This window comes from Condylostylus longicornis, unplaced genomic scaffold (assembly GCF_029603195.1).
Source record: "Condylostylus longicornis isolate FDR11 unplaced genomic scaffold, ASM2960319v2 ptg000031l, whole genome shotgun sequence".
NCBI lineage: Eukaryota > Metazoa > Arthropoda > Insecta > Diptera > Dolichopodidae > Condylostylus > Condylostylus longicornis.
Genome location: NW_026578000.1, coordinates 8,474,056 through 8,500,784, shown reverse-complemented (window position 1 = coordinate 8,500,784; position 26,729 = coordinate 8,474,056). Strand labels below are relative to the sequence as shown.

The 26,729-nt window shown below is 28.4% G+C and overlaps 1 protein-coding gene across 1 annotated transcript in view; it reads right to left on the bottom strand.

Annotated features, from left to right (window-relative positions):
* LOC129608377 (protein spaetzle 3) overlaps positions 1-21,382 on the bottom strand; it is a 58,773-nt gene extending 37,391 nt beyond the window's left edge. Inside the window, exon 1 of the mRNA XM_055519861.1 lies at positions 19,210-21,382. Within this exon, the coding sequence (XP_055375836.1) occupies positions 19,210-20,380 (1,171 nt within the window). The 5' untranslated portion in view covers positions 20,381-21,382. The remainder of the gene's footprint in view (positions 1-19,209) is intronic.
* Between the last annotated feature and the right edge of the window lie 5,347 nt (positions 21,383-26,729).

Genomic DNA, 26,729 nt, shown 5'->3' with positions numbered 1-26,729 from the left:
TGAATGAATCAGTTTTTTCTTTTTACTTTTGCTTTCGGTTTTCTATTGCTCTATAAAAAAAACCCACATTGTGTAAACTTAACCTCCTTCGCATAACGTTAAATTTTCGTAAAAAGTTTTGTTATATATAAACCTAATTCATTTACATACTTAAATTTTGTGTATTTAGTATAATATATATAGATGTTTTGTTCATTAAAATGTAAATGAATTTTAGTCATCATTGTAATTTTTAATTGAATTTATCTTTATTCAAATCAAGAGTAAAATTTTGGAAAGAGTTAAAGTAAATATTTGACCAAGGTTATGTTTTAAACGCAATTCGCGGCGTTTTTTTGTAAGCAGGATAAAAATTTATACATATATATTTTTATAATTAATACTTTTTTTAATTTACTCTGTCAATCCTAAATAATTCCTTATTTTTAAAGTATAAAGCACTTTAAAATTTTAGAAGCACTTTCATTAATTTTAAGAGTATAATATTATATTTATATATATATAAGATATATGTGTATAAATATAAAATAGTACAAATATAACAATGTAAAATAACTTCTTTCTTATATGTAAAATACTGAACAATTGAAAATCCGATCCGGCTTGAATCTTTTAATCCGTAAAAATAATTTTCACATATTTTTAAAATTCTTTAGGGTTTTCTTTCAAAACTGGCTTCAAACTAATGATTTCTAAAGAAATTACTTTTTCTTCTTTCTTAAAGGGTCTTTTTATAAATTTGCATATAAGTACTTTAAAAAATTAAAGTAAATCCAAAAATTAATAGATATTTTCAAAACAAGCTTTCCATATAAATTTTGATCTTCTTAGTTTTTTAAGAAAACGTTGTGTAAACTTAATCCAATTTGTTTCTCATCTGGTTTCCTCAATTTAAAATTAATGATTCAAAATGTCATCTAATTAACCTTCGTTCTCACAGTTTAAAGTGTTATTTATGTATGTAGCTTTGTTTAAAAATGTTATAAATAAGCATTTCTATTTTTTTTTGTTTTCCTTTTAGTTAAAATAAAACAAATATTAATATTTTTAATTCACATATCAAAAGTCAAAAAGTCACCTTAAAATATTTTGCACCTGTCTCGATTACACATATCTTTTCAGTTTTTCAATACCGTAAAATTTATGTAATTTGCTTTAGTTATTTTATTTCTATTTGAAAATTTAAGATCTTTTTCTTGTACAAAAAAGTCTGTTGAATTGTTTTTATTTCGGATTTTTTTTTGGTTTTATTTCCATAAAAATATTTGATTGTAGTAATAAATCATTTCTTCTGCGTTTTTATTTCATTATTTCTTTTTTTTTTATATATGTATAATATTTCATACCTAAAATTCTTAAAGTACTTATATATGTATGTATTTGAATAAGATTTTACAAAAGGGTGCGTATGGATGTGTATGAACATACTATGGGTTTCATAATAGTTAAATAAAAACGGTAAAAACCATTTTGTCATCTATCACACTAGATCCTTACACGTAGTCGCGGTACACTGTTTCCCCCGCTGTATAAATCTACAATTTATAATGAATAGGCGGAACAGGAAATGAAAAGGACACGCGCCCCCCCCCCCATTTATTACAGCTTAAGTGTAGAAATTATAATAACACTTAAAAAATTTTACATTTTAATTGATAGCACTATTTTTTATAGTTCAAATTTCAGTTATTGTATTTATGAACTTTTATTGTTTTCGTAGATAAATTTTACTTCCGTTAAAAAACAATATATGTATGTCTTAATCATCTTTTTTTTCAATAATTTAGGAATGAAAGTCCGAACTTAAATTAGTTATTTTTTACATTTCATATACTTGACAACAAAGCACAAGTTTCTTTACCCACCATTTTTCTTATAAATTCGAGAACTGAAAGTCAATAATAACAATGTCATTAAATACATTTAAATTAGATCTAGATCTAATTCTGAATTTAATGTGCCTGAATATGTCTTTGTTTTATGTTATAATTATACATAATATACATGCCGATATTCCATAAAATATGTAACATTGACCAACATAAATAAAAACACAAAAGACAATCTAATTAAATATTAAAAACCGTGATGGAAATACTTGAATTAATTTGAATTTTTTTACTGAAAATCCTAAAAATAACAATAGCTACCTACTTACATACATATTTTTTATACATGCGTTTTATATATATTTTCATGTATGTATGTACATATGTTTGTTAATTTCTATTATAAAATATCGCATTATAAAACTAATAGCTGAGCATTATAATACCAAAAACAAAGTATGTTTAACCCATTATTTTATTTATTTTTTGTTTTTTACTTCTTCTACACGATTATCTCTTATTGATTATCGGTGTACGGGCCGAGTAGAGTTAATGAGTCTCTGGATTCAATCCCAAATGAGACCTGAAACCAAAAGATAATCCTTTTCGCAATATATCACTCCTATTCCTTGATTCCTATCCGCTTCATGCCGATAATCCGCTTGGCTGAGGACCCAGACAAAAAATCAGGTATCCGGACTCCCTCGGGAATAGAGAACTCTCTGTCGAGAACAGAGTACTCTCTGTTCCCGAGAGAGTCCGGATATCTGGCGTCCTCCGCATTATTTAGCCTCGTCTAGGTGCGGCGGATATCTACCTAGATGGACCTCCTTTCTCCACAACTCGTGGGATTAGAATGAAGAGTAGAAACTCCAAAAACCTCATCGGTTATAAAACGAGAACATTGATTATATTTCAAAAGGCGAGTTCAACGCCAAAACCGAAGATTAGCAAGTGAAATTCGATTCTGAATGACTTGGTGCCAATAATCTGAATGACTTGGTGCAGAAGGTACATTTCTCAGCACAGGCCTCATAACTGCGAGCGATGTTAATGCACGTTACGTTATCTGAGGAAGTTCAGATACCAACACTGGAGGTGATTCACTTTTTGAATTTACCTCGAGTACTAACCTCACACTATCTCCTTCGATGGGATTCCACCTTACCGTGGTAAAGGGGATGAAGTATAGTCAATGATCTTAAGAGCGATGTCGGCGGATACCACGACTCTGTGGTGTCTGGCAGGTGCAACCATGCCGACAAGGTCGTAAGTGAGACCTGAAAACTAAGAGAATCTCCTGGGCATGAAGTAACGGCGTAAGCTTACCTTCAATAAGTCCCTCCCCCCAGTCCAATGGTGTTACACGACCCGTGCCTAGTGGGCTAGTTGGTAGCCGGGGAGTATACTGGCTACCGCGAACGGAGTCTCTCTGATATCGGGTCACCTCAGAGAGTATTTTTGACCTTACTACGTCATGCGGGGCTCTGGCGTAGCGGACTACCCTTTCCCTAGCTATTCGTGGAACCAAAACATGAATAGAAGAAACAAAACAAACAAAACAAAGAAAATAGAAAGATCTGTACGACGGGAAAACACCGTCATGGTCCGGGAGCAACCGGACATAACAAAAAAGGAGAAGGTTGCAAGGGAAATGGAGACTAACCTCCGTGATATTCCTTGCAATAACGAAAAAGGGAGGAATGCCATGAAGGAAAGTCGGAGCAAGCCCTCCTCATCCTCGCAGGCTATCACTGTCTTCGTCCCCAAGAGCGGGGGCCAAGCCTTGGAAAAAACGCTGGCCAACTTCCAGGCGCAAAACGGGGGAATACACAACCGGGGCTGGAAGCAGATGGGGCAGCGACAGGATGGTGGCGGAAAGGTTCTCCGAATAGGGATCAATGACTCTTCCGCGGAAGCCATCAGGCGGGGCGGTCAAATTCTGCGGTACCGGTTCGGGAAAATCCCTCTACACGGGCTCAGAATGGGGCAGCCCGAAAGAGCGGGGATGATGGAACCCTCGGCGGGCCGGGTAGAATCGCCACGGCAGTCATATGATCCCAAAAAGGAATCGGCGGATGAGGGGGGTCTTTTCGAGGGATATGAAACCCCGGATGAGAGGCGTCCCCCTTCCTTAACGACGGAGGAGATGTTGGAGGACCTGGAGCACCTTGGTGGACCCCGCGATTAGAAAACCTGAGAGTCGGGGTTCGTAGGCTTTTCAATTAAGCTAAGCGAGAGGAAACTTGGGAAGAGTACAAGATGAACCTGACAGCCTACAGCAAGGAGATCCGCAGGGCTAAGCGCAGAAGCTTTAGATCATTCTGCGGGAGCATAGCGGAGACGCCGCCGGCTGCGATGCTGCACAGGGCTAGAGACAGGGTGCCAGTGACTGCTTCTTAAAGAAGGCCGGATGGCGGCTACACGGAGAACGAGGGCAAAGGGCTCTTCTCCTCCTGGAGGCGCATTTCAGCCCTTCCAGGCGTCGGGAGTGGATGGGATTTCACCAGCACTTCTGCAACGCGGGCTAGAGCCCATTATGCCTTTATTAATAAGAATATTTAGGAGTAGCTCGGCTCTCAGATACATTCCCGAGTCCTGGCGGGTGGCTAGGTTTGTCTTTATTCCCAAAGTAGGAAGAAGGGACATGGTGCCAAAGTCATTCAGACCGATTAGCCTCACTTCGTTCTTATTGAAGACGATGGAGAAAATATTTGATAACAATGTCCGGGTGGGGGTGCTGGCGAGGAGGCCGCTGAGCGATTGCCAGCACGCGTATCGGGCGGGGAGGTCAACAGAGACTGCTCTGTTTCGCCTTGCCAGTACCCTAGAAAGCACAATAGAACAGGGAGAGGTGGCGCTATGCGCGTTCCTGGACATCGAGGGGGCCTTCGACAATACTTCTCATGAGGCGATTGCGGGTGCCCTGAGGCGTAGATACGTGTATGATGGAACCTCTCTATGGATGTCCAATATGTTAGCTACGAGGGTAGCAGAGACTGCTGTGGGGCAGAGCACCCTAAGAATGTGCGTGGCCAGGGGATGTCCACAGAGTGGGGTTCTGTCCCCACTAATGTGAAGTTTGGTGGTGGATGAACTCCTTGATGAGCTGCTTCGTCAGGGAATCGGTGTCCAGGCTTATACCGATGATATAGTCATCATCGCTAGAGGTAAGTTTGAGGGAACTCTTTGTAATATAGGCCAAAGGGGATTACGGGTGGCCCGGGCCTGGTGCGATACTGTGGGCCTCAGGCTTAGACAAGACGGCCCTGGTGCCTTTCACTAGGAGAAGGAAGCTGGAGCATCTGCACACAATATACGTGTGCGGAGCGACTGTAGAAAGAAAATCGGAGGTCAAATACTTGGGAGTGGTGTTTGATTCCAAGCTTCTTTGGCGAAGTCATGAGGAAGCTGGTGTGTACACGGGCAACTCGGGCACTTATGGTTGCAGGGCCGTCTCGGGCAGGTCGTGGAGCTGCTCCCCGTCTGTCATGTGGTGGATGTATATCATGATGGTCGTGCCGATCCTAACTTATGGAGCAGTGGCATGGGCAAGAAGGGTGGCTCTTGGTGTGGCTAGAAGGAACCTGGAACGATTGCAGAGACTCGCATGCGTCTGCATCACAGGGGCTATGAGAACTTGTCCAACGGCGGCAATGGAGGTCATTTTGGGACTAACCCCCTTGCACCTTGTTGTGGAGATGGCAGCGAAGACTGCCATTTTCAGATTGGGGAGAAATGAAGCCGGAATAATCGGTGTGAGAGATCGGGGTCGTCTTGTCGGGCAGGTTCCGCTCCTACCGATGCCTAGGGACAACATGGTGAGGAGTTACAGCTTCGAGGAAAATTTTTTCCTCGTTGCTGAGTAACAGAAGGGACTGGGAGCGTGACTTTTCGGGCCTCCCAGTTGGAACACACGTTATTAGATGGTACGCAGATGCGTCAAAGACCAGTATTGGGACGGGTGCGGGGGTATTTGGGCCAAGGACCAAATTCTCCGAACCTATGGGAACTTTTCCGAGTGTGTTTCGGGCTGAGTTGCACGCCATTGAAATGTGCGTGCGGTTCAGCCTAGAAAGGGGATATCGGGGAAAGGAAATAATGATTATGTCGGATAGCCGGGCTGCGATCGGAGCGCTGAACTCGTTTTCAGTATCCTCCGCGGCAGTATGGGGCTGTCTTGAGAAGCTCAATGAGTTAGGCAGATGCAACTGGGTCACACTGTGTTGGGTGCCGGGCCATGTGGGCGTGGAAGGAAATGAGGACGCTGATGCGCTTGCGAGGAAGGGGGCAGCACACCTCTTCTTGGGCCGGAGCCCTTCTGCGGGATCGGACCACATACTATTCGTTGGGAATTAAGGTAGGAATCAGAAAGAAGGCGATCGGAGCGCTGGAGAAGTCTTCCGGGGCTGCGGCAAGCCAAAGAGCTCCTGGGAGATTATGACCAGAAGCGATTTAAGAAAATTATAGAGATGAGCAAGAACCAGTTGAGAGTTCTCACTGGCATTTTGACGGGTCACTGCAGGCTTAGGGGACACCTCAGTCGGCTGGGCCTGGAAAATGAGGATGCTTGCAGATTCTGTGGCGAGTATGGAGAGACCTCAGTGCACCTCCTGGGGGAGTGTGATGCTCTTGCTCGTAGAAGGGGGGAGGTGCTGGGAGGCTTTGCTCTAACGGTGGCGGAGATACGGTCTTCTGGTCCTCACAAATTACTTGAGTTCATCAGGAGGGTGGGTCTCGAGCGTGTGTTGTAGGGCATGCCCCACACTAGGGTGGGGTCGCACAATAGATCCTTATACATGGTCGAGGTGCATTGTTGCCCCCGTTGCACAAATCTACAAATCTACAAACCTCACACTATGTAATACAGGCTCAGAGTCCATTTTCGATACCAAATATAGGCAGAATGTTGTAGATACAAACCTTGCCTCACAAATTATTGCTGGATTGGTTACGATTTGGAAAGTATCGCGGGAGCGTTCCTCTTCTGATCATCGATACATAGAAGTTAAATTTGTTACTATGCGAAGTTACACTTAATTTGCAGAAACCACATCTAAACTCACTGTATTCTAAAAAATAAAAATCTACGGTGACTAATCTAGGGTGGAAGATTTTCATGCGGATTGTTTCAAAATGTTAATTGTTATAACTCAAATTTTGTTTTCTAAATTGATTTCTACAATTATATTATCATAAAATTTTTAAATTAAGTTGTATAGTATCTAGTTTATTCTGTAAAATACAAACTCCTCTCAAGTTTATTTATCAAGTACCTTAATATACATATTCGATATTCAATAATCTACAAAATTTATTTAGATATAATTCAAATACCAAGTAAAGGGATGCTTAAACAAGACTAAATTAATTAAGTTCAATTATATACAAAGGTTTACTTTGAAAAATCGAGACAAGAAAAGCAATATTAGAGGAGTGAAAGGGTTAATAAAAGAAACTATTAACATTTATTTAATACAAAATCTACAATATAATAATCTATATTATTATATTATAGTTAAAATATACATATGTTAATCTATATAATATAAAAACAATAAAATACTATTTTATTGGCAGACGCGCGTTAATATTTTATTTGTAAATCCAATTTGAATCAAAGAAAATTCCATTATTTTTAATTGATGACAAAATAACGACGATGATAAATAGTCAATATTACAACATAATGTCAATCAACAATAACAAAATTCTTAATAGATTTATTAAAAAGCACCTCCAAACCATATTAACTTAATCGAAATTTCTTCATACAAGTACGGAACAGATGGATGACGTAATCAAAGAAACGAGTTAAAGGCAGAAAAATCAAAAAATTTTTCTCCTCGAACTAGACTCGAACCAGTGACCTAACGCTTTTTAGGCGGACGCTCTTCTAACTAAGCTACAGAGGTATGAAGAAATTGCCGACTGTTATGCAGTTATTTCGATTAAGTTAATATTATTATAGTGTTACAATCAAAATACTTATTAACTAAACAACTACACGTTATATTAGTAATTCAGCACCTCCAAACTCTTTTTACAGATATTTTTATAATATGTTATAGATTTAAGCTTGAAATTTTTCTAATTTAATCTTTTTCAGTTTACTTAATTTGTGCTTAATTAATTCAAAATACATACATACTCGTATATGTATATACATGCAAATATGTATGTAAATTTATTTTAGCTTGGAGACTCAAAATCTTTTTTTAATATTAAAAGATAAAATTTTATAAAAATTTACGGAACGCCGGGTGAACAAGTGGGTTTTCTTCTATCTACTATCTAGGTTTTCTTCGTTAGGCGAGACAATTATAGCTGGACTTGACATTATCGTTAGCAAAAGTATAAAGAATGTAGAAAGGTTCATCAAGAAAACAGAATAGAATGGCTCCAGTAGCCGGCCTTATACACTGACATCTGACACATCTGAACCCACACTGACGACCAGGTTTTTCTGAGGAAATGGTGAAAAGACGGAACATTTGTGATAATTGAACCGCCGTGCAATCTGCAAGCAACCTACGTTTAGAAAAATTTTTGCAAATATTCTACATATAGCTCTCTTTTTGAAACAATAAACATATAAAATATACTATAATTAATCGATTTTCCGAAAAATCAAAAACAAGGATAAGAAAAGAAAAGCGTCAAAATTTTTCTTTTATTAAACGCCTAGAATGCAAAATTTAATTTTTCCTTTCTAGGCGTTTAATTATCAAAAAAATAATTGTGTTCACTTTCAACATTTTTTTTTAATTTTTTATACTTATTAGTTTCTTTTTTTTCTAATAAATTGTAAATTTTTAAAAAGCCTTAATAGACAAAAGTTTTATGTTTGAATCAATAAAAATCACAAATTGCTACTCACATATTTAAACAAATAAATTTTTTTAACCTAGTTGTTCACACAAAGAATTCCGTTTGTTATTTCGCATCCTATAATAAAAATTTTTAAGCTCCCGGAATAAAATGCCGTAGATTAAACATTGTACAAAAAAAAAATAACAAAACTGAAAAAGAAAAAATTTACCAGAACCATTAATCATCTTTGATAGAATGTGTAATTCCGGAGTTTTATTTTTTTTTATGAATTTTCTATTTGATTGATTTGTAAATTCCTATTAGAAATGTAATTTTATCTTTGCTAAATTCATGAGAAAAATTCATTAAGCTAAAAATATAGTAATCGAATATAAAAAGTTCATAATTATTTTTAGAATATAATGAAATAATTACTAAAAGGTACTTGTACTCATTCTATTTGTGTTTTTAGTAATGATACCGATTTTGCTTTTCGTATATCTAATTAAAAGTTTGACTCATATTAGCGCCATCGAAAAAATTTTAACGGGTGAACATCCACTAGAACATCCAAGTGTTAATTTTTAATAAAGAAAAAGAACATTTTTTTTTTCGTTTTGAGAATAAGTGTGAAAATGAGTACACGTTGTTTGATAAAATATTCATTTATTTTATTCACATCAAATTTTAAATTTAATATAAGAAGAAACTAAGATAGAATTTTTAATCATGTTTAGTTTTATAACGCATAGGATCGTGGTACTACATTGTAAGATTTATTGAAATACTGAATGAAGAATTTTACAAAATACTGAAAGATGATTCAGTTAGATCTACAAACAACGTTGTTTAATTCATTACATGGAAAACTTTACGATACATGGAACAACTATCGTTTACATTTTACAACAAGTTTCACAAAAGTTTACCACACTAGTGCCACCAAGAATAACAACCAAAAAAAACCATCAAGAGCAGTAAGATCAACACAATAACAACAAATACGCAAGAAAACACTTTTTTACCACTTAGTACGATTTGGAGCAAAGAAAAGTATCAGGGGGTACAAAAATGGCATAATAATAAATCTACAAATTTGTTAAACGTTGTAGCCTCAAAGACTTCGCAACTTTATCTCCTCGATAAATGGGGGCATAATTGAAAATAAGATGAATTTTAAAAAATATATTAAATAGACTACAAAAAGATTGATATCGCACAGATATCGAGAAACTTAAAAATTAATATATTGGAAGATTACCCTGTTTTGCTTTCGGTGTTACATCTGTGGTAAGAACCTTATAAGTTAAAACTTTATGAAACTTAAAGCAATATGAAGAAATTGAGGCAAAAAGATTGGATAATCAAATTGATACATGCATGGACATATGTATGTATATGTTTCTAATGTCATAGTCATGTCATAACAATTGACTCTCGAATTATTTTCATACTAAATCAACCAAATCAATTTAATAATATTTATTTACATCTTCAAAATAGCTAATTTTTTTTATTTTTTTTAAACAAATTAAAAATGCTAATAAGTTTGATTTCCTCTCTTTTCTTTTTTTTCAAATGTTTCCATGTTTTTATTTCATATTTTTCTTTCTTTTTATATGTATGCATACAAACTTATTTAAAAAAAATTTACATATATACATACATACATATGCAAAAGAGTATATATACCTACAAAATAAAATTGGATATATAGGTAAACATATGTACATACATATGTATGTGAATATTGTTGACTTAAAAAAGTTGTTACAAAATCACAAGGTCGTTCATTAAACTAGGTCATCACAAAAAACATCAACGTTTATAGCACACTTAATGTTAAAATATCTATCTATACTCATGCTTAACATACTTTTATAGGTTCATATTACATACAAACAAATACGAAATATTTTTTTATCAAATTCCATAAAAGCGAAAAAACACCACTATAATTTTGAAGATGACAAAGAGAAAAAAAGTCTAAAAAGAAGAGATAAAAAACAAACATTTACAATCACTTTCAATCAGATCAAAAGTAACATTTAATACAAAAAACAATAGCAAAAATGAGTATCGCGTGCATAGCTACAAGCAAACGGGTAAGATCTTATAAATTTTAGATATAGTTCTAACATTTTAGGTATAGTCCTAAAAAAATGTTATCAATAGAGTGGCATAATGGTGTTGTTACATAATTGTTTTGGAAAATGCAAACCGATTTAAGTTACATATAACGTTTATTTAAGAGTTTTATCGTTCCGAAGACAGGGCATCTCTAACACTATAAATGTTCGACCCGCTTCTGTGCAATTAAACTGAGTATTTCGCAAGTAAAAGGGGAAATATAATTTCACGCAGAAATGTCACGGAGATACATAACGCTTTGTAGAGATATTGTATACCAGGAATCAAAATAAATTGCTGTTTGTGAACAAAATATTTTCAAAAAATACTATTTACGAGACACTCAAAATGACTACTAAAAGCCAAACTACTTGTTTTATCTGTCAATTATGTGGCTACATTTTCTGTTTTTCAATTGCCGTCTGCCATCAAACATACAATCGAAGAAAATGTACATGCATACAGTATATTTTTACAGTTAAAAATTCCAGAGAAATAAAATGAAATAAAAAAGTTGATAAATTTTTATACTTTGTAGTTTTTAAGTTTGCTTTTGATTTGGAATTAATTAATATTGTGTTAACATCCATATACACATGTAAATATTTATATTCATATACATATGTACGTACAAATACCTATTTAAATATTATAATAAGTTTTTTGCCCACAATAACTTTTTTCTTATTGTGTTTTCGGAATTCAATTAACATTTAAAGAACCTCAATAAAAATAAAATGATAGGTCAATATATCACCTTGATGACTTTCGATTATAACAGTATTAAAAAATTAAAAATAAATAACATCCAATATGCGATTGAGAGTTTATTTAAGCAAACGATTTAAAATTAATATATCTGAATACAACTTAAGAAAATACTTACGATTACATGTTTAACCATCTCTTTCCATTTAAAATATTATTTTTTTCTATTCTTCTATCGCATTATTTTTCTACAAGAGTTATTCATAAACATTATGGTGAAATATTCAACAAAATTTTTTTTTAAAAATAAACAATAAAACTAAATAAAAATAAATATTCAAAATATGAAAAATATTTAAACTTATTTACGTACGTACATAATACTGTAAAATAATAATAAAGAGGAAGAAAACAAAAAACTGATGACACTTAATATTCGGATACGAAGAGTGAAAGATATTTTCGTTTATGTTAACTTGCAGTTGATCGTCACTTACTTTTATGAAATAAGATAAAAATAAAATCTGTCAAAACTAAACTTAAATATTTTGAATCGAAACCACTAATACAGGTCACCTTTTTTTTTATACTTAATCATAATTAAAATTATAGTTGCATAATTTTTTTTTGATCAGGCTTATAAACTCTTAAAATTTTTAAGCATAAATTTGTAGCTTTAAAATCTCAATTTAAAATATGTAGGTCTAATCAGACCTTAGAAAGTCATACACATTTCCATTCATTGTTCACTTTATCTTTACACAAATAATATGCGCAAATGTTAAATAACTCCGTCTTATCGCAAAGTCTACATAAATCATAAAGCAAGAAATTGAAAAATATAAAAATCATATTTTTATAAGCTTACAATCATTTAAGTGATTATTCAACTTGCTTTCACGTACTTCACAAACAGTTTTAAAAGTGTTTTGTTTTAACTTGTTTAAAACCACTAAATTAAAAATGTATTTTTTATTATTATAACAAAATTCATACATAATATTATATAAGTATATATTCGTATTTTCTATAAATATGTAAATTTATGTCTAGTGATGGCAAACAAATCTCTTAAATTCTTAGTCACTTTAAATAAATTTATATGTGACATGTGAAAAGATAAAAACAAAAATAAAATATAAAAAATTTGTTTTACAAAATCTATAAGAAGGATATTAATACAAACGTAGATATGTACACATAAATAAAGTACACAATACGAATTCGAACTTCGAAAGCAAAACACAACGCAATAACCCAAAAAATTACTTTGAAAATTAAATATAATTTTTTTATTGTTAATTTATAAGTGTGTAATTCAAAAAGTTTCAAATATGTTGGGATAAAAATCGTTTCATTTTGTGATTAAATTGAAATTAGATTTTGGTTTTGCGGAAATCATATTTTCAAAATATTGAAATCATATATTGTCATATTTTATTCAATGACACTTCATATAATCTCTGTTCCAATACACAGCTCAATACACCGACAGATTAATAGCCACATTGTTTTTTTTGTGAGTTTTGCCACATTTGTTATGGCAAAATGCCATAACAAATCTTTCAATTTGCTACCATCTTTCAATTTGCATAAAAATTCAATAAGTAAGATGTTGCTAAAGTTGTGAACAAATAAGAAGTAAAAGAAAAGTTTGAAGAATTTGTTTTAAAAAACAAATATTTAAAATCTCGGAAAAATGAACAATGAGACATCATAACTCAAGAAGTTTCGCACACCCAGCATGTATAACTTTTTACACTTTAATAATAAAACATATCCCTGATGTAAATAGTTTTAAGTTTTGTCATAAAAATTTTACTTTTTAAATATTTTTTAAATTAATTTAATTATAATTGCATATTTATAGATTAAAATTTTAATTAGAGTGAAATATAAGATCCTTTTTCTAAAAATATAGGAAACTGATTAACTAAAAATTAATTGGATAATAACAGAATTTCGTAAGTATATACATATGTATATATAAAGTTATTATGTATAAGAACTGTAATTATTAATAGTGATAATTGCTACTCGTTGCATTTTAATGTGCAAATATTTTGCAAAATATTAGTAATTTTACTTTTATTATTTTGCTCTATTAAAATTTTGAAATTTAATAAAAATTTAATAAAAATCATATTTTATTTATATTTTTTTTAAACCAGTTTTTATAATGGCCTTCTGATCTTATATATGTATGTGCAATACTTATTATTGATTCGCATGTATTTTTATAATTGATTGATTTGAACTAAAATTTTCCTCATATAATATTAATAAATTCGTATTTGACAATTCATATAGAACATTGTACTTTTGTAATTAATTTAAGTGTGAGTACAAATATTTTTTTATATGTACTTAAAAATTACATATTTTTAGTTTTAGTACATATTTTTCCTACAAAATGACATTTAATCGATTTTATATAACATACAGGTACACATAATTTATTATACAAAAATGTCATAACTTTTCTTGAAAGCTCGCCATAAACTAGTTCTTAAAAGAATAACAACAAACAAATAAAATAATAAAACTAACGAATAAAATTATTTTCCGGCAATGACTAAAAATTTAAAATTTATAGGAAAACAACTAATAAAATATGTTTAACCGGAATCAAACTAAGTTATTTGTATGATCATGCGTATAAAATAACGTGAACTTAATTTTTAATATATTAATATAAAATTAATACACGTAATAATTTTAATTAGCACCTCGTTTTTCGAAGAACTTTCAAATAAAATCTATTATGACGAAATATTAAACATAATATAAAGAAAAAGAGACATATAACAGATTTAAAAATCTGTATCAATGCGTAAAAATTTTAAAATGGAGAAAATCTATCAACTTCAAAGTTAGCGTTCGATATGGCTCGAATTTGAAGTTTAAGAAGAAGTTAGCATTATAGAATGAATATTAAAAATCAAATTAATCAAAGCAAATTAAAATATAATCGTTAAAGTAAAAGTTGTTATTATTTTTTCAATTACTTATTTACTTATATATTTATTAATTAATTATTAGTCATTATCTTAACTTCGTTGTAATAAATAAATAACTTCACAGAATCAAATTACATACGTAACGACAGTGATGTGATGGAAACTTTGTTGTCTTTCATCTGTGTTGAATTATTCAGTGTAATCAAGAATTTGCGTTCTGCGCTTGTGTCAAAGAGACTTTGTATACTATTCTTCTTATAGTTTCTTTTTTTTTGGTTAAAATAAGTACAAGTAAGTAAAAATTCATAACTATATACACATTGTAAAATCTACTATAAAGTAGAACGTTTTGTATTTTACGTTGAAATAAAAGTAAAACATTAAATAAAATCTTCTAACTCAACACGTAAGTAAGTATTCAACTGAAATAGCTAAAATTTTTAAAATATTACCTATACACACATAAATTATTCTTGATCTATTATTCATTTTGAAGAATCAAGTTCAATCTATCAGGTTTAATTTTGCAAAAATCTGCAATAAATTTTAAGATCCTATATATATATATATATATATATATGTACATTCAAAAATATAAAAATTAACACATATTATAATACGATTGGATATATATTCATAAAACAGCATGTGTAAAAATCTTACCACTTTTAATAAATTTTATTATAAAAAAAAATTATAAATTTTTTCAAAAGCAACATTAAACATAAAATTTGAAGAACAAAAAATAAAAACAAACTTGTCCTCTTGTGTAAATGCCTAAAACTTGATCTTAAAAATAAAACCTATCTGGTATTTGAATTTAATTTTATGTACGCGAATTAAAATTGCTTAATAGATCTAGTAAAAAATTTATTTATAAAAATATTTTTAATATTAGATAAAACAAAAATTTACACGGCAATGTTAATTTCATATTAATTTTGTAGTTTATTTAAGAAGAAAAATTACAAAATTTTCAAATTTGGCAATAATGTATGTATTGATAAAACTATAATTTCGATTCTATAAAAATCGATACTAACTATAAACATCGATTTCTAATTTTAAATTTAACACTTTACAATTGAGGTTAGTGTATCTATTGATGGAAAATTCCCTTAAGAAAGGCTACGATTTTTTAAAAATAAATGATATAATGAAAATAATAAGAAAATCAACTCATTCACATGCGTACTACTTAAGTATGATTAAAATGACAGTGGGATGTCGTATTACGCATTATACACTGTTTACTATTCCTGATACGTGTAACAATCAACTGTTATAATAAATTAGTTGTTAACTGTTATAATAAATATAACAACTATTTCAAAAGTGTAATAATTTTCATAAACAACAAAAATTTTTTAATTACATTTACGTAATCTTCATTAAGAATTCTAAAAACAAAATTGATGCTTATTATCCTAAATGTTATAATATTTAATTTTCAAATACGTAAGATCGGTCTATTATAAAATTTGAAAAAACTTTAAAAAAAGAAAACCGTTTTTTTTGCAAGAAACGTCTTTTCTTGCAAAGAAAAAAAAATCGGATTTCAAAAAAAATAAACTAGACGGAAAAGTTGAAAAAACTTTTAAAAAATTTATAAAATAAAATAAACGTGAAGTTTCAAAATAATTATCAAACATAAACAGTACATAATATTATATAAAAACGAACATAAGTTTTGACAGCTTTATGATTTTAAAAGATTTTAAAACAATAAAACGATGACGCCATCATTTTCTCTCAATTTTGTTCAAAAAGTACTATGCTAGACGCTAAAGTATTATATTATACTAAAACTTTATAAAGTTTTTTCAAGTTTTAGAAAGTTTTACAAAAATTCCTTATACCAGAACCAGACAGAAGTATATTTAATTAAAAAGAAAAACATACGGTTTTCTATAGTCTTTTATCTTTCTTTCTCATATTATGTTTATGAATTATCCTTATCTCACTCTCTTTAAAGCTTTCATTATTTTTAGATAAGTTATTTCTTCTTAATAAATTGTTTAAAAAAAATTCCATAAATTCTTTATAAATTACCAGTACTGAATGATAAGAGAATTTTAATAACAAAAAAACTACATACTTTATCTTTTGTCACCAATTGTTAGAACAAAATTAATTTTTTTCTTTTACATTTTATTTTAAATTCTAAGCAGCATAGTCACATATACATAATATAAACATATTGTGTACTAAGCACAAACCGAGCTTACAATGTATTTTGTATACTTATATGATATCATTTTTGAATATAAAATTGCCCTTGTCGCGTTCAAATTTCAAATTTTTTTTGTTGTTCTTTGCTTTTTTAAACTTTTTATTTAATTCATTCAAAATTTTGTATAAATGTATACGTATGAAAATTAAAGTTATTTAAATTTCTGCTATGCGTATAACTATGTGCATATTATGTCCAAAAGAATACACGTCATAAAATGCGTAATAACATTTTTTCGTTATATGTCACTTTTTTTAATCATACTGTTCTTTTAAATATTGTTTATAAATGTTGAGAAGCGCGTATGAAATTAAAATTTAATTGCTACCTAAAAATTTTTAAGTTTCGAAAGTCCGGTTTTTTTCTAAACTTTTACATCTTATCCGGTAAAAAAAAAATCAAAATATAGAAAACCCGAAAAATTAAGTGTTGAAATATTTACCCTACTTATTGTCCCCCCCTCATTTCTTCAATATCCTCAGTTAGAACTACTTTCTTTGGTCTTGATTTTACTATAGCATGTTAGTAGTTTTTCAATAAAAGAGGTAATCTTTTGTAAGTTTTTATGAAAGCCCATAACAACGTTGATATGAATTAAATCTTGAAATCAAAACATAAAGAAAAATTAAGCGAATAAAAATTTAAGAATAAATTATTTAAAAATAATTTATTCTTAAATTTTTTATTACTATTTCATATGAACTATTTTGTAGGGTTTCAAATTTAAAAAAAAATTGAATGCTTTAAACATTTCCCAGCCTTCTGAAAAATAGTTTGCATTACGAGTATGTAGTAAAATTATAAATTTATGACAAAAACAGACAAATATAATAATTATATGCATCGATACTGATAACTGCCATACACACACAATCTCAAAAATTTTCAAACCTGGAAGCTATTAAAACGTATGTATATACATATGTACATTATATACGCATATGATAATCAGCCCTACTATTAATTGTATACATGTAGATATTCCAAGATTTCAAGATACTATGATAAATTTCACTCGTGTAGAGATTAAAAATTAACAACGGCAGGACGATTTTTTGAAACTTTGAAGGTTTTATTATATTGAAATTGTCAAAGTGTCAAGTTTTTATATTCAAATATAAAAAGTAAACAAACAAAATTTCAAAATTCGTTCAGCCATATGTTTATTGCTTTATTTCGAATTGAAAAATAAAATATGTATGTAATTTTGGAATAGTGCCCCCTTATCATGCACAAATAAGGATGAATATTTCTTAAATTTTTTAATTTCTTTTTCTTTTTGAAACAAAGCAAAATTTGGATGTGCAAAAGGAAATGATATTTTGAAAACAATTCTTTTGAAGATTTTTAAACCACAAACCACGATGTTATTAAATTAGATGATCAATTAATATTGTTCGCAATTCAACGTTAACGACAAACATCAAAATTACCAGAATCAATGTGCATGGAACTTGATATAGTTGAAAAAGCGGAATAATCTTGGTTAGAACAAAAAAAGACCTAATTAAAGTTGCTGTTTTCCAATTGTGGTAAAATTGTCATATTAACATAAATAACAAATATTATAGCGAATTTGTTTTAAAAGTACATATGTAGCTATACCAATCAAAAGTAATATAAATATTCTACTGCTTTTTAATACTTCTCAAGTTTAGAAGCACTCTGTTTACTCTGTTTACTTAAGTTAATTAGAATATGTGAACTACACCATAAAAATTTAAATTTGAATGATTTTGGTTTCCATTTTTAATGTTTATTGCAGGAACAGAAATAAATTTAGAAAATTGTACTAATACTATAAAAATCTATATATATAACAATATGAAACCCAAAATGACCAAGCAGACCCTTGAAGGTCAATTATTTGCAAAAAATTCAACGTAATTCATTTTTAATTCCTCTTCTTTATATGGAACAATCATGGTTGAACCACTTATTAATCATTCATTTAAAATGATTTTGATTGTAAGTTATGTCACCTTTAACATAGAAACATAGACAAAAACAAAAAATTTTAAATCAGGGCTTAACAGAAAAACAAAAAGAATATTAAAAATTCATAAATGCTTTAAATAGCATACCAAATATATAATTTGAACCAATTTAGAAACCCACTCAATATTAATTAAATGGATGCTTTATTAAAAATTTAAAATTATTATTGATGGTTAACTGTTTGACCATCTAACTTGAAAAACGAAAAACACGTACACAGTTGAAAATCTTAAAAATATACATTCATACACATGAAAATATATACATGTGTCAATTAAATATTGAAAGTTGGAATTAAAATAATTAAAATTTTTTCTTTTTGGACAAGCCCAGGTTTTCCAATTATTTCAAGTTTAAAAATCAAAAATCTCAGGTGAATTAAAAAATTTTCTAAGCTATGCAAGGTTAAAACGACAGTAGCATAGTGCTAATAAAATGAAAACAAAGCAGAAATTGACGACAAAACCAAAAAAAAATACTTTTCAAATGAAAATAAACTACAAAATATGTAAGTATATTGTATGTTAGAAAAACTCACCGTTATCATTATCATCATAATACTCTTCATCACCTTCATCAATATCATAATCTAACACAGCATGAACCTGCGTTCTACTACCTTGCCCAGCTTGAACTCTCGTAAAACCAGGTGGTCTTTCTGGGAATGAATCTTCATCATTACCATCAACTTCTGTACCTGAACCGCCAGCAGAACTAGAAGTCGATGAAGATGATGAAGAGGAAGTTCCTTGATTACTTGTTTTTGTTTTATATCCTGTAACTGGATCACCACGATTTGGGACTGCGTTATTTCCATTATTATAATTATTGTTACTATTTCTATTAAGATTTTGAGTATTACGTCCACCTGCTGAATTATTGTTTGAATAAGTTGGTAATTGTTGATTTGTTGAAATTGCCAAAGTTGGTTGAGTTACACCAATATTGTGAGAACTATATGTTCTAGTATACGTATTATATCCATTAAAATATTGTCCTTGATTATTATTATGTGAAACAGATGATACTGGTGATGATGACAATGAGGGTGATGATGATGATGGCGGAAGATATTGTTGATGATTATATTGATGATCATTATTATTATTATCATATATTGTATCAGTATCACCCTCAATATATGAATTAGTTTTATCATCATTATCATGTCGCTGGGACGGCTGTGATTGCTGTGATGACAATTGGGAAGATTGCTGATGAATTGGTAAGTAATTTCCTTTTGGAATTTGAACAGGTTGCTGATGATTTGTCTGATGGTTATTATTATGTTGTACATTATGTTCATGATTGTTATTATTTCTAGTTCGCGTATTATAACCTAATTGTTGATCCTTTTGTTCTATATTGGTTGTATGATGCTGTGATTGATAATGTGAATTATGATGACGTTGAGTTGATGTTTGAGACGATGGTAAAGGTGGTAAATAACTTTTACTATTTCTTAGCCGACCACTATTATTATTATTGTGATTATTAGTATTATAATGGTGATGATTTTGTGGTGGTGCATATGGATTATTTTTGAAATATTCTGGTGGATCATCAGATTCTTGATGGTCAGCTGGATCATATAATAAATTGTTGACAGCACTTGCATGATATTGTTGCAATGATGCTGGTCCTATTGTTGTTGCAGACCAATGATGTGATATACCACCAAAAGGTAGTGTAAAATTTGTTAAAGCCATTTTTTTTATTTATTTTTTATTACGAATTTTTAAAATTAAAAAAACAAAAATTTGATATTTTTATTATAATATGATTAATTATTGAATAGACAAAATATTTTTATATTATATTTTTTATTTTAATTCTTTTTTTTTCTGTATTTAAAATTACTTTTCAATAATATATGAAAACAATTTATCCATTTTGAAAATTTTGATAGAATTTTATTCTTATTTTAATATTTGAAACAAACTTATGGAATTCAAAAAAAAAGCTTATTTTGACAACAGAAATCGTTTTTGTTTTTTATATACGCACTAGTGTACCACAATTTCAATAGGAAAACTAATATAAAAATGCGCGCTTCAATAACGGAGAACTACTTATGTACATATGAATATGTGAATCAATTGAAAGACTTAAGAGGTGAACTTGAGTTATTGCTACAAACTTTTCAATTAAAATTAATATTTCATTAACAAGAATTTTTCATATTTGCAAAGTGTGCGAGAATTTTTTTTTATTTAATATTTATAAAAATACGAAGTAAAGTTTTACAATGTACAAACAACGATTATAATTTTATTTTTATTTTTCTTTTTTTAGATCGATTCTAAATGCTATTTCTAAGATAAGATAAGAAAAACAAAACACTAGTGCAAAATTTTTTTTTGTTAGATTATTTTTTATACAAAAAAAATTCTAACTAAAAAGCACTTAGCACTTTGCAGGTTTATTTATTCTTTTTTTTATTGATACAAGAGCGAAAATTTTTGAATAAAGCACCACCAGCAACATATGATTTTTAGGCGAAAATTTGTTTGATTTTTAATTTTAATTTTTTTTTTGCTTTTTGTTTTCTTTTGTGCAAAAGTAAAACAATTTTTTTTCGAGCTAGATATATTTTAATTATATTCCTCGATTTCGCGTCTTAACCTGGCTAATAATTCAACAAGACTGAATTAAACTGAAATATTTTTTTTATTTAAAATTTTTATTAACTTTTTTTAATTTTATTTTTATGTTTTACTGCGAACATGGAATGCAAAACTTAAGAAACACAGAGTAAAAATAAAAATGAAAAGCGAAAAAAAAAACGTGTGAGTAGAAAAAATAAAATGTAAAGCGAGCGTTTTATGAACGTTTCGCATTTGTTGTTAAAACTAAATATGTACATGTATATATGCATGTATGTAGTAAGCAGCCAGAAAAAATAATATTCAAGATAATAAAACGATACATTTTATTTCTCTTAAAACATGCCCCATTCCAACATTATATCATAGTGTATAGTATAGTGAGTACCTCTGCATTTAAAAATTTTATAACTTTTTTAACTTACATTGTTATATAAGATCATTATTATTATACAAGTAAAGTTATTTATTTTGATGTACATACATTCACGTAATATATATACGATATGTACAAAATATTAAAGAGAATATACAAATATGTATACATATATGAGCATGTTTTAAAACTTTAAAAATTCTATTGCCATCACCACCATAACCGTATCGACCCATTACACTTTTACAATATTATTAAAACATTTACTGTAATTGAGTAAATTTAATATTTGCTACCTCTCTTTTATAAATTTCAGCATTTCACAAGTTAGCCGCTGTTTCACTTTATTTATTTTATTATATTTTTTATGTTTTTGCTTTTTATTTTATTCTTTCAAAATGCATTTTGAGTTCAAGAAAAAAAAATAAAAATTTACTCTAAAATATTGAAGAGTTTTAAATTTTTTTATTTGTATTTAACGTGCGGCGAATAACAATATTGAGAGAATTTTAAAAATCATATTGAGACAGTTTTTCGTCTTTTTGTTTTTTTCCGGAAGCAATAACGATATTAATAAAATATAATTAATTATCAAACGGTACCTCAACAAATATATACATAAAATAAATAAATAAAAAAAATATTTGATTTTGTCATCTCGTTTATTTTAAGTCGATTTTCGAACGCAAACTAAACTTTATTATTTGAGAGGGTTGAAAGTTTTTCGCTTTTCTTTTTTTTTTTTCTTAAAAAAGAATTTCATTTGCTAACTTGATTTCTATTTGTGATTATCTTACTCATTTGTCATACAAATAAAATCAAATTAAATGTACATATGTATATGCGTATATGCGTACATGTAAATATTAATTTGTTTAGGACTATAACAGACATCTGTTTTGTTGTTATTTTATAGAGTATTTTATAAGTTTAGGTTTAGAGCTTTAGTTCTAAAATTTATATATAAATTCTCACTTCTGTACACATAGTTCTTATAATGTTACTAGAATTTTTAAAATATGGTTTTTAAGTATTTATTTTAAATTGAAAAACCGTATACTTATTTCTAATATAAGCATTTTTAATAATAACTAAATTATGTTAAAAGCTATGCATTTTATTAAATAAAAACGATATGTATACATATATATGTATAGTATTTATTATATTTAGTAAAATATTGACTTATATATATATTATATAAGTTAAAATCATGCCTTCTCCGTTCTCGTCTTGAATACATAAGTATGCTAATTTTTCAAATTATAAAATGTGATTTACGTAAAATGTTACGTAAATCTTAGTGTTCTAACGTGCAACACTTTGTACGTTAGTAGAGCCTAACTTGAGACTTTGATTAAAAACACAATGAAAAAGCTCTTTATATATAATCAACGATTTCCATATATTTTTTTTAAACCCTTATTGTTGTCAATTTATATTTAAAAAAAAATTTATAGTTACGAATATAATTTAATATTAATTTTAAACTAATTTAATATTAAATTAAGTTTCCTATAAGCTTGAAAATTGAAATATTAATTTTACATCGATCTGCAGCTCTCAACCAAAATTCCTTACGAATTTATTTAAACTTTGAAAGCTTCGAAATTATTTTGAAGCTTTAAAAACTTGTCATATGTATTATGTATTTAGTTACAAAAACATATCTCAATATCTGCAAACATTAACAATTTTCCATTAAGCTGAGTTTTCATATTGGAGAAATTCAAAAAATCGAGCTAAATTCAACAATATTATACACACTTCACAAATTGCCTTCAATTTTACACATTAACTCGCAGAACTCTTCTATTTTATCAACTTTGAAAAACCATATGTTACTTGGAAGGGAGGAGTGAACATTGCAGATGAATAAAGTTTTACCTATGAGCAAAGCATTTGAGTCCCTATTGATATTAAACAAAAACAAGAATTCTGATAGATTAAATTGTTTAATAAAAAATCGATCGTATTTCCCACACAAAGCGATATGGCGAGTCTATTTTTCTAAAATTCTTACTCTTTTTACATATCTATTCATCAATATATTGGTACTATAGAAGTGCAAATAATCACGAATTTTCTAAAGCTCAACTCAAAGTCGATTAAATTGCGTAAATAATCTCTTTGTTACTTATAGATATATAAGTCACTTATATATCATTTATAGATATAACATTTTTTCATAACAGTTTAAAACAATAATTTTTTGTAAAGTTAATTTTTGTATTTATATTTAACTTTATTTTTATTATAGTTTAAAATAAATTTTTATTAATTTGTTTTACAAATATTATTCTAAAACTAAAAAAACCTTCATCTGTAACTTTAAGCAATAGCTTTTTGGGCCATGATTCCCTCTCGTCCTCATTATTAAAAAGTTAAACGTAAAGCCAATTAGATCCTTTAACTCATCTCTTTTGCTGTTATTCAATTTATAAGTGCCTCACTTTATATGTATAAAGTCATTATACTCTGAATAGTTTTTAGAATTGACATAACCTTTATTTAATCACTTATTATTAAAGTTTCATAATGTACAATTTAAAAAACAAAACAGATTTCTGTTATAGTCCTAAACCAAATATATATTTACATACATATGCACGTAGGTATATACAATTAATTTGACTTTATTTGCATGACATATGAGTAATTATAATGTATAAGTAATTTTTAAAGTACTTATTTTTTCATTAATTTTAACAAAGGTCATAATGTACTACTTACTTTAACATAGAGTTGAAACATAAAAATCACCTTAATAAATTTTACATATTGTACTTTTTCGATTTTTATTTATAACATATGTTATACATAAATATATGTATAAAATTATTTTAAGAATAAAGCAGGACTGTCTATTAAAATAAAAGCTAAGGAATTTTTATTATTAAAAACTATCTTATAATAAAATTTAAAAAATTCTACATGGTAACCTTGCTCTTGGCAAAATTTACTCTAGATAAAAACGGTGAACGGAAATTCTTTTGTATTATTTTCTTAATCATTTTAAAATAATAAATTTATTATTTTTTATTTATTATTAAGAAAATAATAAATAAAAAATAATTAGTTTAAATTAAATATACTTATCATAATAATTTTTGCATTCCATTTAAAGGTATGTAACGCAACACTACACAAAATATAACATATAATATATATATATATATATATATGTTTAGCGGCAAATAGATATACAAGATTATTAAATTAAAAAATTATAAAACTGTTCCAAGTTCATGTTCTTGTATACCAGGATTATTGATTAATTTAATCTTAATTTTAATCATGACAAATCAAATTGTTTGAGTTTTAATCTTTTTCGTTTTTCTTTAAACTATAATAATTTAATTTTTAAAAATTATTTATAACAAATTCCTTTTAAAACACAATTGGTTTCGATTAACATCATATTTGTCACAAAAAAAAATAAAACTACACATACAAATTATTTAATTCATGCATAATCAGACCACCGCAATTTTCGATTTTTATTATAAATCCGTATAAAAAGTAATTTCTTATTGAAATTTATGGGTATTTTTTAAATAACGGAGTAAAATATTGTGTATACACTTACGATGTTTAACGCAATACCGTATCGATACACCATTCAACGGTTGGCGTTTATAAGCTGAATTTTGCATTAATATACGTTAAATAATATTATGACAATCCCGATCTTAGAGGATTTTTTTGTTTAGATATGTATTTATTTTAAAATTTCCGTAACAAAAATAATAAGGCTACGTTAAATTGATATAAACCAAATTTAAAGAATTCAAATTGATCAAAGAATTGGATGTACATACATACGTACATATGTGCATACATACTATAAATGTACATACACCAATAAAATATTAAAATTGTTTTGAATAATATAATAAAGAAATTAATTACATATTTTGACTGAACGAATTAATAATAATTTCAATTTATAAAATTAATCGAAATTAATATTAATAATTAGATTTCTAGACAATGCGCAAAAGTTTTTACTCATAACTTCCTTGTATGATCTCGATCTAATTTTATATAAATATATACACACATATGTACATGGAATATAGACATACATACACTTGGAAATTAAAATAATTTTTAATATTTTTAATGTAGCAAAAAAATGTTATATGTATTCTGTTAAATGATACAATAAATTTAATATGAACAATATACATAAAAAGAAACAAATCACTAATTTAAAATTATTTTTAATGTGTACATTTTGATTTTATCAAAAGATTATTATTATATTATTATAATTTCCAATATTATTAATTTATATCGTTGAAAAAAAATGTCCAGAGGGTTTTTAAATGCCAACTGAGATTTTGTCAAAAGATTACCAATTTATTCTTATTGTTGTACATATGTATATGCGCACATATATACATACATACATACTTGATATATATATTTTTCAGATTTTGGGGGAGTTCCAAAACTAAATATTTTCCATTTCTTTTCAATATTAATTCAACTACAATAACCTTGATCGAAAACAAAGAAACAAATTGCACTCGAAGGTTTCTATAATGAATAAGGTGCCAAAATATGAATTTATTTTTACTGGATTATAAAATTATTATGTTATATTGTTATCATTTGATATAAATTAACACACAGAATAAATTATTGATATGTTTATAAACGAGTTTGTAAGTGTATATATCTGATTTAAATAATTATATTATATAATAATTAAATTATTTCTTATAAGGAAATATCGAAAATAAAAAAATTATATTATGTACATACATAAGTATAAGTATGTATTTATGAAAATTTTTATGCCTCTTTAGAACTTTAATATTAAAATGACGGAAAAACTGTTTTCAATATAAAAAAAATTATGAATTCAATGTAATTAATATAGTCTCTCACTTTAAGCTATAAAAGAAAAACTATCTTATTGTGTATTAATAAGTTATTTTAGTTCTACAGGATTTTTACAATTATGTTTAAAATAAAATATAAAACGTGTAAAATATGACAATTTGACCGATAATGCATCGGTCCTCTAACCGATGAAGGGTCTCAGATTCGAACATAAATAAAAAA